General features: G+C 41.1%; 1 protein-coding gene across 4 annotated transcripts in view; it reads left to right on the top strand.

Annotated features, from left to right (window-relative positions):
• ahi1 (Abelson helper integration site 1) overlaps positions 1–18,264 on the top strand; it is a 260,111-nt gene that overhangs the window by 41,586 nt on the left and 200,261 nt on the right. For 3 of the 4 annotated variants that reach the window (XM_072554114.1, XM_072554123.1, XM_072554143.1), the window contains 2 exons: positions 969–1,141; positions 11,215–11,443. In XM_072554114.1, the coding sequence (XP_072410215.1) occupies positions 969–1,141; positions 11,215–11,443 (402 nt within the window). The remainder of the gene's footprint in view (positions 1–968; positions 1,142–11,214; positions 11,444–18,264) is intronic. The other variant, XM_072554134.1, reaches the window with a different exon arrangement.

Below are 18,264 nucleotides of genomic sequence, written 5' to 3'. Positions count from 1 at the left end.
ATAGGCATCTTTGTGGGTGGTTTACAATGTTTTAAGCATTTATCCATATATACACTTAGATAGTTATTTAATAATAATTGGTCATATCTCTATTCGTGGTAAACCTATTATAAAAGATCAAGCCTCTTGACTGAGTGCAGATTAATTAAGCAAATCTTTCTACTTTGTCCATCACAATGTCTTGACCAAAACAAGTCAACTTGCTGACTGATCTGTCCTTTTTAATCGTTCTTAAAAGTTCTTACAGATTCCACACCCCTTTTAAAGAAATTACAAACTTTCTTTGCTTTTCATCTTCCAGACAAAAGACTCAAGTGTTCGTACAAGCATCATTTGATTTGCAAATACACAATGGAAATGGCAAATCACTGCATTCCACTGAGGAGGGTCATTAGTCGAGCACTTTGATGCCATGCTTGAGTTTGGGTTTAAGATAGACTGATCAAGGAGAAGGCAAAATCAAGAACTATGTTCAGGCTTAAACTTAAAAGTAACATTATTTATTACACATTAATATTAAATATTGCTATATTTAGAATAATGGTATGACTGATCAGTCTCTGATTTATTGGTACATTAGGTAAGGACTCATTTAACTTTGTATGTTCATGTCCATGTTGAAACCTGATCTGACTCAGGATTAGTGGTGCTGGAAGAGTACAGCAGTTCAGGCAGCATCCAAGGAGCTTCGGAATTGACGTTTCGGGCAAAAGCCCTTCATCATACCTGATCTGACTCAGCCCACTCTGTGTTATTTATATTCAGTGAGATGTGGCTCCGTGCAGGGCCCTGAACCCCTTACACAACAGAGGACTCATAACAGAGAAAGTTAATGAACATGCACTTGAGAACTCAATTTAGAAATTTGATTGTATGATCAAATGATTGTATTTGATTGAAAAGATGTGTATTTTCAAAATGGGTCATTAATTAGTTTTAAAATGAATTTTTGTCCCCTTTTGCCCAAGTGAAATGCACATTTCAGAGCTGCAGGATGAAATTGATGGTAAAGAAAAGAACATCCCTCACAGAAAATTGAGTTCTGAGGAAGAAGAGATAAACAATGATGAAAAAGTGAGACGCAAGCAAGAGAAGAAAAAACAAAGACCAAAAAGAAAGAAGACCAAGAAAATGAAAAAAGGTACGCAAATTTCAAGTGAATAGTTTTAAAAGTGCGTTATAGAACTTGATGCAGCAATATTTTTGAATAAGTATATATGTTGATATCTCATTAAAAGGTATTTTAGTAAAGATATGATGAAAAAATTGGTAATATTTTAGGTTTGAAAAAAGTTGGTATAATTTTATAAAGTTTAAACTAAATTATTCCTTTAAATGGAAAAATTTAGCCCAAATTTATTGACTGAGCAATATCTTATGGTATTGAATATACTGTAAGTTGAATTTGTGTCATCTCAGCTCCCAATAGTCCAGAACATAAACATACCTTATCACTTAGCAGGAGTAAATTACTGTACTGAAAACAAGAAATGCTGGTGATCACAGCAGGTATTGCAGCATCGATTGGAGAGAGAGAGAGAACAAGCTAATGTTTTAAGTCTAGATGACTCTTCATCAGTTAGTGTCAGGCTACTAAATTCGGAATTGCTCTTGCTTTCTGAAAATCGCTTTGACTGGTTTGGAAGTGGAAAGGTTACAGGAATGGTAGTATGTAAAATAGAAGTGCTACAGTACACACTGCTATGCATGGGATTAAGGGATAATGTTCAATGTAGAAGAAACTTTATTTTGTCGATACTTAGGTGGTGCCAATCTAGGAATGTTTGGTGCTAACACTTTGGGCATGATTTTTAATTCCCAGTGGAGTTTGTTGTGGATGTGATTTAAGAATTGTGTTTCAGGAAGCACTTCTGGATCCCAATCCTACCAGTTCATTCAACTTTTCGAAAAAAAAAGGCAGGCATCAGAAACAGGAAGCCTTCTTACTTCCAATTAACTTGTCATTAGGGAGCTTGTTAATAGACAAGCTAAATAAATAATAGAAATGTCCCATCTTCTCCCTGTTAATGAACACAAAACAGTCTGTTGTATCTTAGTACACAGGTATCAGTTTAACGTCGATAGACCTAAAAATTTATTTAGATTTGATAGAAACTATCTTTAGATGATGGATTTTGCATTAGCCATATGCTAATGTATTTTCAGTTGCTGCTGCTAGCCCTACTTTCTTTATTTAGGCTCAGGCAGCATCATGTCTGTCATCTACATTTACCACTCTTCCTCTGGCAGCCTGTGCTTCCTGAAGAGGCTTGGTACCACTAGTTATGTGCCTGAAATTGCCTCCAGCCCAATTAGTGTATTTACATTTCAATTAAACGTGTAAGTAACATAAAAGGTTGGAAATTATCAAAACATAAGCTTCCAAATCTGTCTTTGGGAAAAGATTCCAGTTCCCAAAATTATTGTTCCTTTTTTGTATTCACATTCATGGGAGAGTATTTTTTTTAAATGTGTTTGTTCATTAATAAATGTGGGACAATTTTAAATTGGCCACCTATTTCACATTGCAACTAGTTTTGCTTTCTAGCAATACAAGTTAAAACCACTCAAAAGTAAGAGGCATTTCCTCATTTTAGAATCATTTGCTTGATGGTAGGAAAACTGAATGAAGTGATTGTCAAAGTCGGAATGAAAATATCTTGTTATTTTAGGTCATGCTCTATGTTCTTTGCTTTTAATGTGAAATATGATTTGGAAAGTGACTTAATCCACTATGACAAAGCTTTGGCCAACTCTTACACTTGTCTTTTAGGTTTTTTATGAAAAATAATTTCAAAAATGATTTTTAGTTTTGAACATGTACATTTGGCAGCTCCAAATTCCCTATGAAACCTACACATTGAACATTGCAAATTGTGTAGGGGTCTAATTCCAGTGCTGCTCCTGATGGACACAGAACCTCATAGATGCTCAGCCTTGAGTTGCTAGATCTGTTTGAAGTCTGTCCAATTTAGAAGGGTGACTGTACCACACAACGCAGTGCACTGTTTCATATTGTGTAGAATAATTCTCCCTGATAGGATCGCTTATTGGTTATGCTACTGGACTAGTAATTCAGAAGCCCACAAAGCTAATTGGCAGAAACCTGTAAGTTCAAACCCTCACCATGGGGTTCCTTCAGTGTCACAAAGCTAGTCCCTTTTTTTTCTAAAAGCTGTCCCTTGGCTCAAGGAGACTCTGTCCTTGATTTTTTTTCAGAGGGATAATAAACTGGGCCGGGCTCGGATCAGTCTGGTTTGGTACAGAGATGAAAAGGATTTTGAGAGGCCTTTTGTTTATATGTAAACAGATGAGACTTCAGCCAAAGTGATCATGTTTTAGAAGTGACCTGTAAAATAAAAGAGGAGTGGTTAGCTGTCCAGCTGAGCAGTTTTAGTTCAGTCTTGAACTGTTTGGAAGTTCAACAGGGAGCTGTGTGAAAGCTCCCTCTCTCTTTTCTGCCTTTCAACTTCAACCTGTAAGCATGGGTTCCATTTATACTAGGTTTTTAAAGGGAGTTTGCTTATTTGGACTGTTGTGTATATTCGGAACAGCATAATTAAGTCTACTTGGATAGGCTGAGTTCTGTAGGGGTTCTTTATTATGTTCTTTGTGTTATTTTGTGAATAAATCTTTGTCTGTTTTAAAATCTCGTAATTAACCTAGCTATCATACTCCGGGTCATTTTCACTGTACACTTACCAAAACAAATTGCAAAGTTATGGTCTGGGGCTGCCTGCTTAAGAATGTTTTAAGTGCTCTGGCCTAGTCCATAACATCAGTTTCTGATCATCACATAGTTGGTATGTTGACAATGTCCCATGTGCTTATTGAGAATGCCTTACATCGTGTTGTGTGACATTATCACTGTTCTAAATTGGACAGACTTCAAACAGATCTAACAACTCAAAACTAAGCACCCATGAGGCCTGGTGGGCCATCAGCAGCAGAATTAGACTCCAATGCAATCTATAACCTCATAGCCTGGCATTACGACCAAGTCAGGCAATCAACTCTGGTTCAATGAAGAGTGCAGGCAGCTATGCCAAGAGCAGCACTAGGCATACCTAAAAATGAAATGTCAACCTGAAGCCACTTATGTAACAAACAACATGAGCAGCAAGTGATGGATAAAGCTAAACAATCCCACAAAGATCAGATCCAAGATCTGCAGCCCTGATTCGTCCAGTCATGAATGATAATAGCCAGTTAAACATCTTGCTGGAGGAGGAAACTCCACAAATATACCCATCTTCAGTGAATGCGGATCCCAGCATATCAATGCAAAAGATATGGCTGAAGTATTCAAAGGACCAAATGGTCTGTTTCCATGCTGTACATTTCTATGACCAGTCTTTAAAGAAAAGTGCTGTGTGGATGAGCCATCTCCTCCAGAGGTCCTCAGCATCCCAAATGCCAACCTTCAGCCAATGTAGTTCACTCTACATGACATCAAAATGTGATTAGAAGCACTTGATGCTGAAAGTAAGGCTATTGACCCTAACAACACACTTGCTTGGGACCACATGCACAAACATCCACATCCTTCCAAATCCGCTTCCATCAAGGGCAATAGATTCATGGGTACACCACCACCTGCAAGTTCCCTTCAAGTGACTAATCATTCTGACTTGGGGAATTATATCATCATTCCTTTAGTGTCCTTGGCTTAAACATTTGGAATTCCCTTGCTTACGGCACTATGGGTCTACCTACATGGACTCTGCAGGACAAGGAGGCTGCTCACCACTATACTTCTGGAGGGCAACTAGGGATGGCCAGTGAATGCTTGCTCAGTCAGTGATGTCCACATCACATGCCTGAATAAACTAAGTCTGAGATGAAAAGCTTGTATTAATAATGTCTTTCACATTGTTGCATAGTCTCATCTAATTCACAAATATCTTTCAATAGAGATTCAGCCGTTCTTATTCATTTGACCTCCACCTGATTCCAGATGGATGTTCATGTGGCTGATTTACAATATTTCTATGAAACGGTTTGAGTAGCTCATCACAACAACATTCTGTACCTGATTCAGGAATAGACAAGAAGCCTGCTTCCTGTGAATGGGTAGTGTTTTTTTAAAAGAAAGCTAATTGCCTGCTTGTAATAAATAAAATTCAAATAATTTTAGAATGGATTCAAAAGTTGAAAGTTGAACATTGACATTCTGAAAATTATTTCAGATAGTTCAAATATCTCAATGTTTGAAGGATGAAACAGGAATGTAATAGGGAATACATTGAATACATCTCCCAACATTTGCCCACAATAATTAGATGTCCTGTGAGTGCAAGTGGCATAGACTAATACCTGTTTCTCCAAATTATATAATGGCAGGGCACCAAAGGAAGCCTGATGAAGGGCTTTTGCCCGAAACATCGATTTTCTTGCTTCTCGGATGCTGCCTGACTAGTTGTGCTTTTCTAGAACCACTCTGATCTAAACCAAAGGAAGCCATTCAGTCCATTGTGTCTGTGCTGCTGTTTGATAAAGTTGTTTCGCTGTAGCTGTGAAACTTTACCTCCTTCAAGTATTTCTCCTATTTTTTGCCAACCACCTTGAATCTATGTCCTCTGGCTACCAACCGTTCTGTCACAAGGAAGCTTCTCCTTAGTAACTCTATCAAAATCCCCTCAATCAGATTTCCTATAAATGTTCTCATTACAACAACCCTGATACAATACTGCATCTTTTCTAAAACCTTCTTCCCAAATTCTTTTAAAGTATGACGCCCAGAGTTTGCCACAGTTCACCATCTGAGGCTTCTTTCATGTTTTATAAAGGTTTGTGCCCTTTGCTGTGTTGATAAAGCCAAGGATTATGTATGCCTTTTCAATAGTGCTTTCAAACTGTCATCAACTTAATTTATTATTTTATTTGTGTGCCTTTTTAAAAGACGTTTTTATGGTAAAATGATCAACTCAAGGATATTGTCTGCCATAGATTTTACCAAATAATTAATATGACATAATTCACTTTTGAGGGCATATTTCTGAAATTAATGTAATTGCTTGCTTTGTGTAGATATCTTCAGCTGGATAAATGTGTAACACATTTGGCAAATTTAAATTTCAATTGCCCAGCAAACGCTTCCTTTTACATGTGTAATTAAAGTGAAATGGATTCACTAAACTAGCACCAGTAGGTGTCTCTGTTGTCATGTATTTGTGAGATTTTCCACACAGGAAATTGGCAGTCTTCTCTCGATATGGGGACAATGCTTTGAAAAACATTCCAGCAGTAATAGAAATTCTCATTAAAAAGATGTGCTTACTTACCAAGAGTAACAGATGTAGGTGGATTAGCCATGGAAAATGTAGAGCCACAGGGTTGGAGTCAGAGGGTGGGTCTGGGTGGGATGCTCTTCAGAGGGTCGGTATGGACTTGCTTCTATATTCTATGTACTATGTCTAACTGATGTGATAGTTTATTTACACGTTAAAAATATTATATCCTGCCATTTTTGGTGTCATCCATTAGCTCAGATTCTAGCTGCGAATACAATTACAGAAACTGACTACTTAGTGCTGCAGTCACATATGTATTGGTTTTCTAAGGTAATTATAAACAGGTTAATATGAATTATAATCTCTAACTTCATTTTAATTCTTTTCAATTTTAATATTTTAGGTTTTGTCACACTGTATTGCCATGTTTTGTCATCTCGCTGATTCAGCTTTCCCCATCTTGCCACTATTCCAGACCTCTTTTCCCAAAGGACCTTTTTTAAAGTATCATAAGCGTGTCAGTGATTGTAAATAAGCAGACTGAGAAATACATATTTCAAAACAGAAAAAGAGGTTGTGACACTAGTAAAGGGAATTCATGATACAAAGCAGAAAAAGTATTGCAGTGACATATAAATCGACTTAAAAAACATTCACACACATCAAGAAAATAAGAATGGCGACCCACTGTGACCCGCTGTCTCAAATCTATGATGACATTATTCAAGATTAAGCTATAAGCTGATAATGTCACAGTAAAAAGCACAAAGATCAGTGTATATGCACATTTCGTTTTAAAAGAAAGAGTCCTGAGACATTGCACAATTGAAGATGTAGTGATTACATTAATGGAATTAGAATAATTAAGGACATAGCCTTAATGTTGAAAATTGCAACTCATCTATCACTGGATAATCAATAATAATAAACAAAGAACTGAGGATTGTAGAGATCTGAAACGCATAAAAACAGAAATTCCTGAAGAAATTCAGTAAGTCTGACAGCATCTGTGGAGAGAAAAAAAGTTATAATTTCAAGAGCAGTAACCTTCAGAATTAATAGCTAGTTGAAGATTGCATTTGTGCTGATGGAAGGGGAAAGAAGTGAGCAGGTAGATGAAGAGAGGGAGAGAGAGAAAAAAGGTTAGACAGATGTAGGGATTGAGATAGTTAGTCAGGGAAGGAAAGAAGCTAAACAGAAGCTCTTGGGGTACAGGAGTAGTGTTCCTGGCCCTGAAGCAAGAGGCCCAGATACAAGTCACACCTGCTTCAAAGGTAATACATTGTGAAAATACGTTGCAAGGAAGAAATAAGAAATTCACTAATGGATATGTACAGGTTAGGTGAATGGGCCAAAATTTGGCATAAAACATTTAATGTGGATACATGTAAACTTATCCATTTTGGTTGGAGGAATAGAGAGGTAAGATTAGATTAGATTAGATTAGATTACTTACAGTGTGGAAACAGGCCCTTCGGCCCAACACTCCACACCGCCCCGCCGAAGCGTAACCCACCCATACCCCTACCCCTACATCTACATCTACATCTACCCCTTACCTAACACTACGGGCAATTTAGCATGGCCAATTCACCTGGCCTGCACATCTTTGGACTGTGGGAGGAAACCGGAGCACCCGGAGGAAACCCACGCAGAGACGGGGAGAACGTGCAAACTCCACACAGTCAGTCGCCTGAGGCAGAAATTGAACCCGGGTCTCTGGTGCTGTGAGGCAGCAGTGCTAACCACTGTGCCACCGTGCCGCCCACTTGTTATCTAAATGGAGAAAAACTTCAGAGTTCTTCAATGCAGGGGGATCTCAGTGTCCTTGCATATGAATCGCAGAAAACTAGTATGCAAGTTTGGCAGGTAATAACGAAGGTGAATGGAATTTTGGCAAAGGAATAGAGTATAAAATTTGGAAAGTGTTGTTGCAACTATACAAAACATTTATGTGACCACAGCTGGAATATTGTGTATAATTTTGGTCCCGTTACAAAAAGAGAGATGCAGTTATATTTAAAGTAGTTGAGGAGGTTTGCTAGATTGATTCCAGAGATATGGAGCTTGTCTTAGGGAGGGAGAGAGAGAGAGAGCATTTTAAGCCCATGTTCTTTGGAGTTTAGAAAATGAGATGAGATCTAATTGAGGCATACAAGATGCTAAAGGCGACTGACGAAGTAGATGTGAAGTGAATGTTTTCCCATGGGATAATTTAAAATAGGAGGTCGTAGTTTTAGGATAAGGGGTAGCAGTTTCAAAACAGAATTAAGGAGAAATTACTTCTCTCAAAGAAGTAATCTCTCTAATCAAAGCTGTCTAACAATTCAGAAAAGCTGTGCTGTTTGGGTAATTTTTATATTAATTCCTCTGCCTCTTTATCTTGCCAGTATTCCAAGAAAAATCTTCAAAATTCATCCATGAATTGTTCAGTCAACCTCTCACAGATTTATCATCTGTGAAGCATCCTGGATTCTTTTGTGTTAGAATCATTATTTTTGATTCCCTTGTTAATATTTGAGAATGCAGCTTTTAACTATGGGTGTTGATGATATTTGAGGTCGGCTCAGTGTCATGACTGAGGGAGACAACAGTGGTGGGGACTTGAGCGGTCATTTTACAATGTGAGGGATTCAGTTTTGGAAGAGGGTAGGTAGCAGTAATTAATCTGTGACCTTGTCTTAGTATTTGCAAACTGGATGGTGGTTTGAAGTGCAGTCCTGCACTTTGGAGATGTAGCTAGGAGACATTGAGAGTTATGTACACAACATTACCATATTAGGAGGATAAGGGTGGAAGATGTAATTAGAAATAAATGAAATTAATGGGTTAATAATAACAGAAAATGTGTAAATACGCATGAGAAGAAAATTATATAGGAAGTAGGTATTCTTTTACATGGTAAAAACAATGACTGCAGATGCTGAAAATCAAATACTGGGTTAGTGGTGCTGGAAGAGCACAGCAGTTCAGGCAGCATCCAACGAGCAGCGAAATCAACGTTTCGGGCAAAAGCCCTTCATCAGGAATAAAGGCAGTGAGCCTGAAGCATGGAGAGATAAGCTAGAGGAGGGTGGGGGTGGGGAGAGAGTAGCATAGAGTACAATGGGTGAGTGGGGGAGGAGATGAAGGTGATAGGTCAAGGAGGAGAGGGTGGAGTGGATAGGTGGAAAAGAAGATAGGCAGGTCGGACAAGTCAAGGAGACAGTAACTGAGCTGGAAGTTTGAAACGAGGATGAGGTGGGGGAAGGGGAAATGAGGAAGCTGTTGAAGTCCACATTGATGCCCTGGGGTTGAAGTGTTCCGAGGCGGAAGATGAGGCGTTCTTCCTCCAGGCGTCTGGTGGTGAGGGAGCGGCGGTGAAGGAGGCCCAGGACCTCCATGTCCTCGGCAGAGTGGGAGGGGGAGTTGAAATGTTGGGCCACGGGGCGGTTTGGTTGATTGGTGCGGGTGTCTCGGAGATGTTCCCTAAAGCGCTCTGCTAGGAGGCGCCCAGTCTCCCCAATGTAGAGGAGACCGCATCGGGAGCAACGGATACAATAAATGATATTGGTGGATGTGCAGGTGAAACTTTGATGGATGTGGAAGGCTCCTTTAGGGCCTTGGATAGAGGTGAGGGAGGAGGTGTGGGCACAGGTTTTACAGTTCCTGCGGTGGCAGGGGAAAGTGCCAGAATGGGAGGGTGGGTCGTAGGGGGGTGTGGACCTGACCAGGTAGTCACGGAGGGAACGGTCTTTGCGGAAGGCGGAAAGAGGTGGGGAGGGAAATATATCCCTGGTGGTGGGGTCTTTTTGGAGGTGGCGGAAATGTCGGTGGATGATTTGGTTGATGTGAAGGTTTGTAGGGTGGAAGGTGAGCACCAAGGGCGCATGTGGACGAGATGCGTTGGAGGGCATCTTTAACCACGTGGGAAGGGAAATTGCAGTCTCTAAAGAAGGAGGCCATCTGGTGTGTCCTATGGTGGAACTGGTCCTCCTGGGAGCAGATACGGCGGAGGCGGAGAAATTGGGAATACGGGATGGCATTTTTGCAAGAGATAGGGTGGGAAGAGGTGTAATCCAGGTAGCTATGGGAGTCAGTGGGTTTGTAAAAAATGTCAGTGTCAAGTCGGTCGTCACTAATGGAGATGGAGAGGTCCAGGAAGGGGAGTGAGGTGTCAGAGATGGTCCAGGTAAATTTAAGGTCAGGGTGGAATGTGTTGGTGAAGTTGATGAATTGCTCAACCTCCTCGCGGGAGCACGAGGTGGCGCCAATGCAGTCATCAATGTAGCGGAGGAAGAGGTGGGGAGTGGTGCCGGTGTAATTACGGAAGATCAACTGTTCTACATAGCCAACAAAGAGACAGGCATAGCTGGGGCCCATACGTGTGCCCATGGCTACGCCTTTGGTCTGGAGGAAGTGGGAGGATGCCAACAAAGAGACAGGCATAGCTGGGGTCCAGCCAACAGTACACATTATACAAATGTACAATAGTTAATAGCTTATTGTTTATTCCTAATATCTCAGCATCACTGGCTATCCCTAATTGTCTTTGGGTAAATGATGGTGATCATCCCCCTTGAATTGCTACAGATTATCTGTTGTAGGTAAACTCTCAGAGCTAGTATTCCGGGATTTTGATCCAGTTGCAACATACCATTAAATCTCTGCTTATGTGGAAGATTTTTAGTTACCAGAAAGAAAATAGCTCATTGTAGTTCGCAAAAATTGTTTATAACTTACATCTGTTTTTTTTTACAATTTGCTTGAATGTTATATTTTTAATAACAAGCCACTGAGTCATTGATCCATTTTGCAACATTACAGAAAAGGTAAGAGCTCAGGCTTTACGAGTTTCTAATATCAGCCTTACTATTGGGAAGAGAGAGGTATGAAAAGAAGGGTCTGAACTGGGGAAAGGTTAAATGATTTTGAGGGCTTTAATGCACCTTCTGTGTATTCTTTAAAAAATATAATTGCAATAAGTATTTTTCTCTGTTAGTAACAGAGGAAATGGAGTCAAAAGAAGAGATAATGCATGAAACAGATCCAGAGCTAGAGACTGCACTTCAGCAGCAGAAGCCAAAGTATGTGACTGATGACGATCTGGTCCTTGGTGTATATATCCACAGAGCAGACCTATTAAAAACAGACATTCTGACGTCGCATCCCTCAGTAAAAGTTCATGTTATTGACGAAACGTCAGGGCAATATGTAAAGAAAGAACACAGGTAAGATGCAAAGCTTTAAAAATAATCTGCGTCAAATAATGCATAGATTGACTTGGTGATTGAAACTGCAAATAAATGTTCTACGTAATGTATACTTAGATATTTGTAAAATGGCATAAAAACCTCAATGCAATTTAGTATTTTGTAAAAGAAAAAGGCTTTGTTGAGAACCTTTCATGTTATCAGGGTGCTCCAAATATTTTTAAAGTGATTTATTTATGTTTGAAATGTAGTCACTCTTAAAGTGACTCTTAAAATCTGCACAATGAAATACAGAGGAACCTCAATTATCCAAACGAGATGGGCGGGCACAATTTCGCTCAGATAACTGATTATTCAGTTAATTGATTCAATGCCTCTCCTCTGAGACTCTGAGTTTTCTGAAGTTTCCTTTCTCCTTGCTCTGCCTGCTTTGCCCCCTCTCTATCTCAGAGTTTGTTTCTGAGCAGACGCACTTGTGTATAAGGGTCCTGCAGCACTGCTGAAGCTTCCAGCCCCGCACCCAATCAGTTCAATGGGATTGCTAAAGCCTGCTCCCCATTCAGAAGACTAGGCAGCAGCACACCTCGTGCATGAGTCCCAATCTTCGGGAGCCCCAACTTCTGCCCCACCGTGTACACCCCTAGCCCCGTCCAACCCCACCCCCCCCCCCCCCCCCGAACCCCCAAGCCTGTCCAACACCGTTCCCGTCTGACCCTTCCAACACGTTCCAACCCCACACCCCTATCCACCCCACCGTCTGACCCCACCCCACCCCTGTCTGCCTGCAACGACGCCCCCATTCAACCCTCCCAAACCCTATCCCCCATCCAACCCCCCAAACCCGTCTGACCCCCCAACCCTATCCAACCCTGCCCCCCCATCTGACCCCCTCAACACCACCCCCTATTCTGACCCCCATAACCCAGTCCAATCCCGCCTTGTCCAACCCCCAACACTTTCCAACCCTGCCCATCATCCAACCGCTCAACCCTGTCTGACCAGCCCCCGTCCAACCCTGCCCCTGTCTGACCCCCCCCCCCCAACACCTTGCAACCCCACCCCCCCCCATCCAAACCGTCCATCCGTCCCTGTCCCAAGCCACCCCTGCGTCCCCCCGTCCGGCCCCAACCCAGTCCGAACCTGTCCACTCCACCCCCTGTCTGACCGCACCCCAGCCCCGCCCTGTATCTGACCCTACCCCATCCCTGCCATCCCTGTCAGCGCCAACCCCTGTCCAACCACGCCACCCTGTCTGCCTCTGCTCCACCCACCACCGCGCCACCATCTGCATCGCCACCTCCCGTCCACCCCCGCACCCCCCCCTCTCCCTCAGGGGGTCAGCCAGACTGGACACCAACAGTTAGACTGCTGCTGCCTCTGGGGATTGAGTCTCCAAATGGCACACACATGCAGCCACGCACACAAATTTTTACTGCAACGTTTTCTCAAGTTCCACTTTTGCCCTGTACAGGACAATGTTGGAGAGATTATCTGGGGAAGGGAGGTTTCAGATACACCCCTGTGTAGAACTCCAGGGAAAGTGTGGAGATAGAGAGGCGGCAGGCAGTCAGTCATTTGGTGACGGTGCCTGAGCTCCCATCGATGTCCAGGACTGTTCTCAGCAATATTTCAGTAAGCTGAGTTTGTTTTTAATCATTGTAAACAAAAGGCACAATCAGTGTTGGAAACACCTCTTTGATGTAATGTTTCTATCGGGCCCTCAAGATCTCCTTCAGATAATCCGATATTCGGATAATTGATATTTGGATAATCGAGCTTCGTCTGTACAAACTGCAGTGAGATAGATAAATAGTTAATCTGTTTGATGTTTGGCAAGGAATAAATGTTGGCCAGGCCATGAGTTAGACTCCCTGTTCCTCAAGTTAGGCAATGCAATTTGTTACACATCTGCAAATCCATACAAGGCTCAAGTTTAATATCTTAGTTAAGAGTTGACACTTATAACAATGCAGCCCTCTTTGAGCACTGTGTTGAGCTGTCACCTTAGGTTAAGTGGAAATATTTCTGGATTTTCCTGTGATGAGTGCTGTCAAAGAATGTATCAGCTACAAATCTATCCAGAAGGTGTGTACTGGTATTGCAAGTGCAGATCCTTGCCTTTAATTCACTGTGCTTTGTTTTATAATATGAAGTGCCTTGGGACATTTTATCATGTCACATGTACTCAATACAAATTCTTGGAAATTGGTGTGCAGAATAGTGATGGTAGTGAATATCAAGTCACGTTAAAAGGTGAGGTGTTACTTTTGTTTGTATGATGTTCTTTTGCTTGTTGAAATTAGTGAGGTCATCAGTAATTACAGTCATCCATCTCTTTAAAGTTCTGTATCTATCACATGCTCATGGACCATAATCAAATGTCCATGTAAGATGGACTGTTAAAATAAGCTGCTTTTTAATGACTAATTTTTAAAAATAGTTGATCAGAAAATGTTAAACAGAAGCTGTTTAATACTTGAGATTTATTAACATTCCATTGGATGGATGAGGAGGAATAAATGGCTAGCTGGAAATTGGACAAGCCTTGCTTACCTGTCTGTACTAGGTTAAGAATGAGGAGTTGTGTTCCAGAAGAGTCTGTGGTTGCAGGAGAGGCAAAGGTGAGTCTGGAGCATTCCAACTCAACCTGACTTCACAGAGGAAAATAAACAGAACTTTTCAATATTTATTCAGGTTCTGATCATCCTCTGAGACTGAAAGGAAATCTTGCTGAATGTGGTCCAAAAGTCACCTTTGTTGCGACAGTAGGCTGGTGTAAATAGCTATCTTCGCCCATGTAAGGACTAAAAGTCTAGTGAACAGCATCAAATGAACAGTAAATTTAACTAAGCTATTAGTCAAAGAGAGTCAGGAAATGTACACATAACAGAATCCTGAAATAATCCTTGTCATATGAATATTTTCTTCCCTGGTTGTAACCGTTGGCCAACATTCCCCAGCTGGCAAAGGGAACAGGTAAATCATTCTTAGATCTCAAACATAGTATACTAACATTTTTCTTGAGGACGCTGTCAGCTATCTTGATGCTGTTCTTTCCTGTGTTCTCCAGTGGAATTCATTGGTTAGGTAGAAAACTGATGTAGGACTAAAGCGAAAGGGAAGCATGCGCGCGCGCGCACGCACACACACACACACACACACACACACACACACACACACACACACACACACACACACACACATGGGAAATTTAACTTTGGGTCAAGCTATTTGCCACGTACCTCTGTTCTAAATTACAGGGGTGACAGTTAGTTTTTGACTTGAATGAAATGCATTTATCACGGGGATTCATTTTGCAATTATTTTGCAATCTGAATTTCGAAGTCCACCATTGTGCCAACAACTCAGTGATTCAGTCTCTCCAGAGTTTGGTTTTAACAAGTGAAAATGATCCTTCCTTTCTGATGCCAAACATTTAGATTCTTTTAAAGAGACAATATCTTTTATTTATTTGCATGGTGTAGACTTTAGCGTCCAGGGAACAGCTGTTCAGGATTTCCTGACATTACCCAAGGGCCCTTTAGTATTACAGTTGATTCTCAATTCTATTTTATGCCTTACACCTGTGATGAGTATACTCTTTCTTTCTAATGTTAACTTCTACTTTGTCATCTGTGGAACTCTGAATTTTTTTTTCTACCTTTTGCATTTAAAGGACTATACCTCTGATATATCCAAACTCTGCTCTTTGAAGGTAACCCAATATTCCGTTACTGTTTTTGCAGCCTATCTCTTATTTCAGTCAATCCTACTCAGTTCTGTTCTTGTCCTGGTAAAGTCAGTTCTCCAACAATTGATCTTCCTTACTTTGGATTGATGCATGAAATTCCCCAGTACTACTCTGAACCTTGTGATACATTGATCATTATCTCCTAAATATTTCACCACTGACATTTGATCCGCTTGCCCCACCTCATTTCCAAGGACCAGGTCCAATAATGCAGCTTTCCTTAAATAAAACAATGAACTGAGGACGCTGAAGATCTGAAAGAAATTGCTGGATGAACCTAGCAGGTCTGGCAGCATCTGTTGAGAGAAAGCAGAGTTAACATTTCGAGGCCAGTGACCCTTCTTCAGAACTCATAGCTCGGAAAAGGTGGTGATATAAATGTATAAAGGGCCTGGGGTGACGTAAAGGAGTGAACAGTTAGGTGGAGATGGAACCCAGAGGGAGAGTTAGGCAGAAAAAGTGATTACTGAAAGTAAGCCAGGAAGGAGAAAAGCAAATAATGGGGATCATGAGGAGGTGAAAATGGATTGATGCTGAAAGCAGTGGTGCTGGAAAAGCACAGCAGTTCAGGCAGCATCCGAGGAGCAGTGAAATCGACGTTTCGGGCAAAAGCCCTTCAGAATGCCTGAAGGGTGGCACTCTGCCTGTATTCCTGATGAAGGGCTTTTGCCCGAAACGTCGATTTTACTGCTCCTCAGATGCTGCCTGAACTGCTGTGCTTTTCCAGCACCTCTCTAATCTAGACTTTGTTTTCCAGCATCTGCTGTCATTGTTTTCACCCTGTTTTTACCCCGTGCTGAAAGCAGCCCATGTCATGACAGGGCCTGGAGTTTTGGGATTCGGTAAAGGACGTGGAATGTGGTGTTCAAGCTCTACAATTATTGAACTCATTATTGAGGCCTGAAAGCTACAGGATGAATGAATCAGTGATTTTATTTTATAGTGAGAAAAACAGTAAAGTATAGTGAAAAGCTTTTCCACTGTCACCACATTTCACCGTCATTTTGAATAGTTTTAAAAAGAAGAAAAGCAATAGAAAGATATAGCTTAAGTAGAGTCCATCAGTCCTGAGCCAGCTTATCATCAACAATCCACACCAGACCCAACCAACATTGATGTCGCCACTCTTCAAATGCTATCTTTCAACACAAGGCCAATTCCCCTCTGCCACCACAGCCTGCGCTGAATCTGCCAATGTCTGATTCTCAAACGGGAAATGAGATGCTGTTCCTTCAGCCTGGAGCACTGCAGCAGACCTGAGACAGAAATGTTGGCAGGGAACACGGTGGTGTGTTGAAGTGGCAGTTAGCTGGAAGTATGGGTAATTTTTACAAACAATAAAAATCTGGTCCATCCACTCCACTGAACAATGTAACGTGCACCCTTTTTGTTTCTTAGCTCTAGCTAAATTAACTCTGTATTTAAACCCTCTGAGGTTTCTTTCTTCTGCACCGCTCCTTAACTAGTACTGCTGTCCCTTCTACTTTCTTTCCTTTTTTTTAACTTTTCCAAGTAACTTTTGTTTAACACCCAAACTTGCAGTTCCTTGAGCCAGATGGCCAAGGAACATAAAATATCACAATACCACATTCAATCTGCTTCTGTAACACTTTAACTTTATTTACTATGCTCAGTGTATTGACATGTATGCACATTAGAGTCAAGGTTACAGTGGTGCTGGCAAAGCTCATCACGTCGTGGGCGGCACGGTGGCACAGTGGTTAGCACTGCTGCCTCACAGCGCCTGAGACCCGGGTTCAATTCCCGCCTCAGGAGTTTGCACGTTCTCCCCGTGTCTGCGTGGGTTTCCTCCGGGTGCTCCGGTTTCCTCCCACAGTCCAAAGATGTGCAGGCCAGGTGAATTGGCCCATAGTGTTAGGTAAGGGGTAAATGTAGATGTAGGGGTATGGGTGGGTTACGCTTCGGCGGGGCGGTGTGGACTTGTTGGGCCGAAGGGCCTGTTTCCACACTGTAAGTAATCTAATCTAATCAGGCAGCATCCAAGGAGCAGGAAAATTGATGTTTTGGGCAGGAGCCCTTCATCAGTATGCACATTAACTCTCTTTTGGCCTCCCTTTCTTTTTCCTGTGCTCCTACTTCACCTATTAACTTATTCGTAACTGTTTTTTAAATATTTAAGTTGAATGCATTTTGATAATGCAACAAAATTTAACAATGCAAGAAGAAACTAAAACAGAAATGAGAGAATACTAAGGACAAGAGACCTCAAAGTGGTTCACTTTGTGAAACCCTATAACATGCAGTCCATCATTATCTATTGCTTCATACTTCAAACTGGAAATATGCATTATAGATTAACTGACTGCTCATTGTTTAAATAAACTCTTGCTTTTGCCTTTAAATATGCCATTTGTCCATGGTAAACGTGTGTTCATTGTATATACTGAATGGCTATCTAGACAGACCTGTTTATTTCTCCCCCTCAATTCCAATAAATCATGTTCAGCACTTTCCCCATCAGAATATGTTAAAAATTTGTAGAAAATGCAGACTGATAGCCAACCATGATGCCTGCTCTATCTGCTAACTAACTAGGAACATCCTATAGTTGTTGCATCAATAAGACAGATTTTGCAAATTGGTCATCAGCAATGTTATACTATACGTTGTGACCAAGTATAGAAAGTTAGTCATATCAATTCTCTCATGCTTACTTTTTGAATACCGTACACGCAACATTTTGTAAAACCACAAGCCAATAATGACGCTCTATATTACAGGAATGATTTTCATATATGTGTGCAAAAGTTATCTGTGGTATTACTGTATTTTGTACTAATAGGAACCCCATAACTGTGTTTTGGAATACTCAATTTGTTGACTGACTCTCACTCTGTATAGATGCTGATGAGTGCCATAGCTAGTGGTTGTGTAAATCTACAAACTTCTATGCATAAAAGTAGTATATTAAAAATGAAAGAAAGACTCGTATTTATTTGCACTGTTTGGTGTTTTTGAAATGCTCCAAAAGTCTTTGGGTACAATTAATTATTTTTAAATACGATGTGAAAAAAGAATGCTGTTTTTAGCAGCTGAGGTGGGATTGGTGCTTCGGATTGATGGAGAA

This window comes from Chiloscyllium punctatum, chromosome 3 (genome assembly GCF_047496795.1).
Source record: "Chiloscyllium punctatum isolate Juve2018m chromosome 3, sChiPun1.3, whole genome shotgun sequence".
Taxonomy (NCBI): domain Eukaryota; kingdom Metazoa; phylum Chordata; class Chondrichthyes; order Orectolobiformes; family Hemiscylliidae; genus Chiloscyllium; species Chiloscyllium punctatum.
The sequence above is the reverse complement of the archived record's forward strand: the minus strand, read 5'-3'. Positions and strand labels throughout refer to the sequence as shown.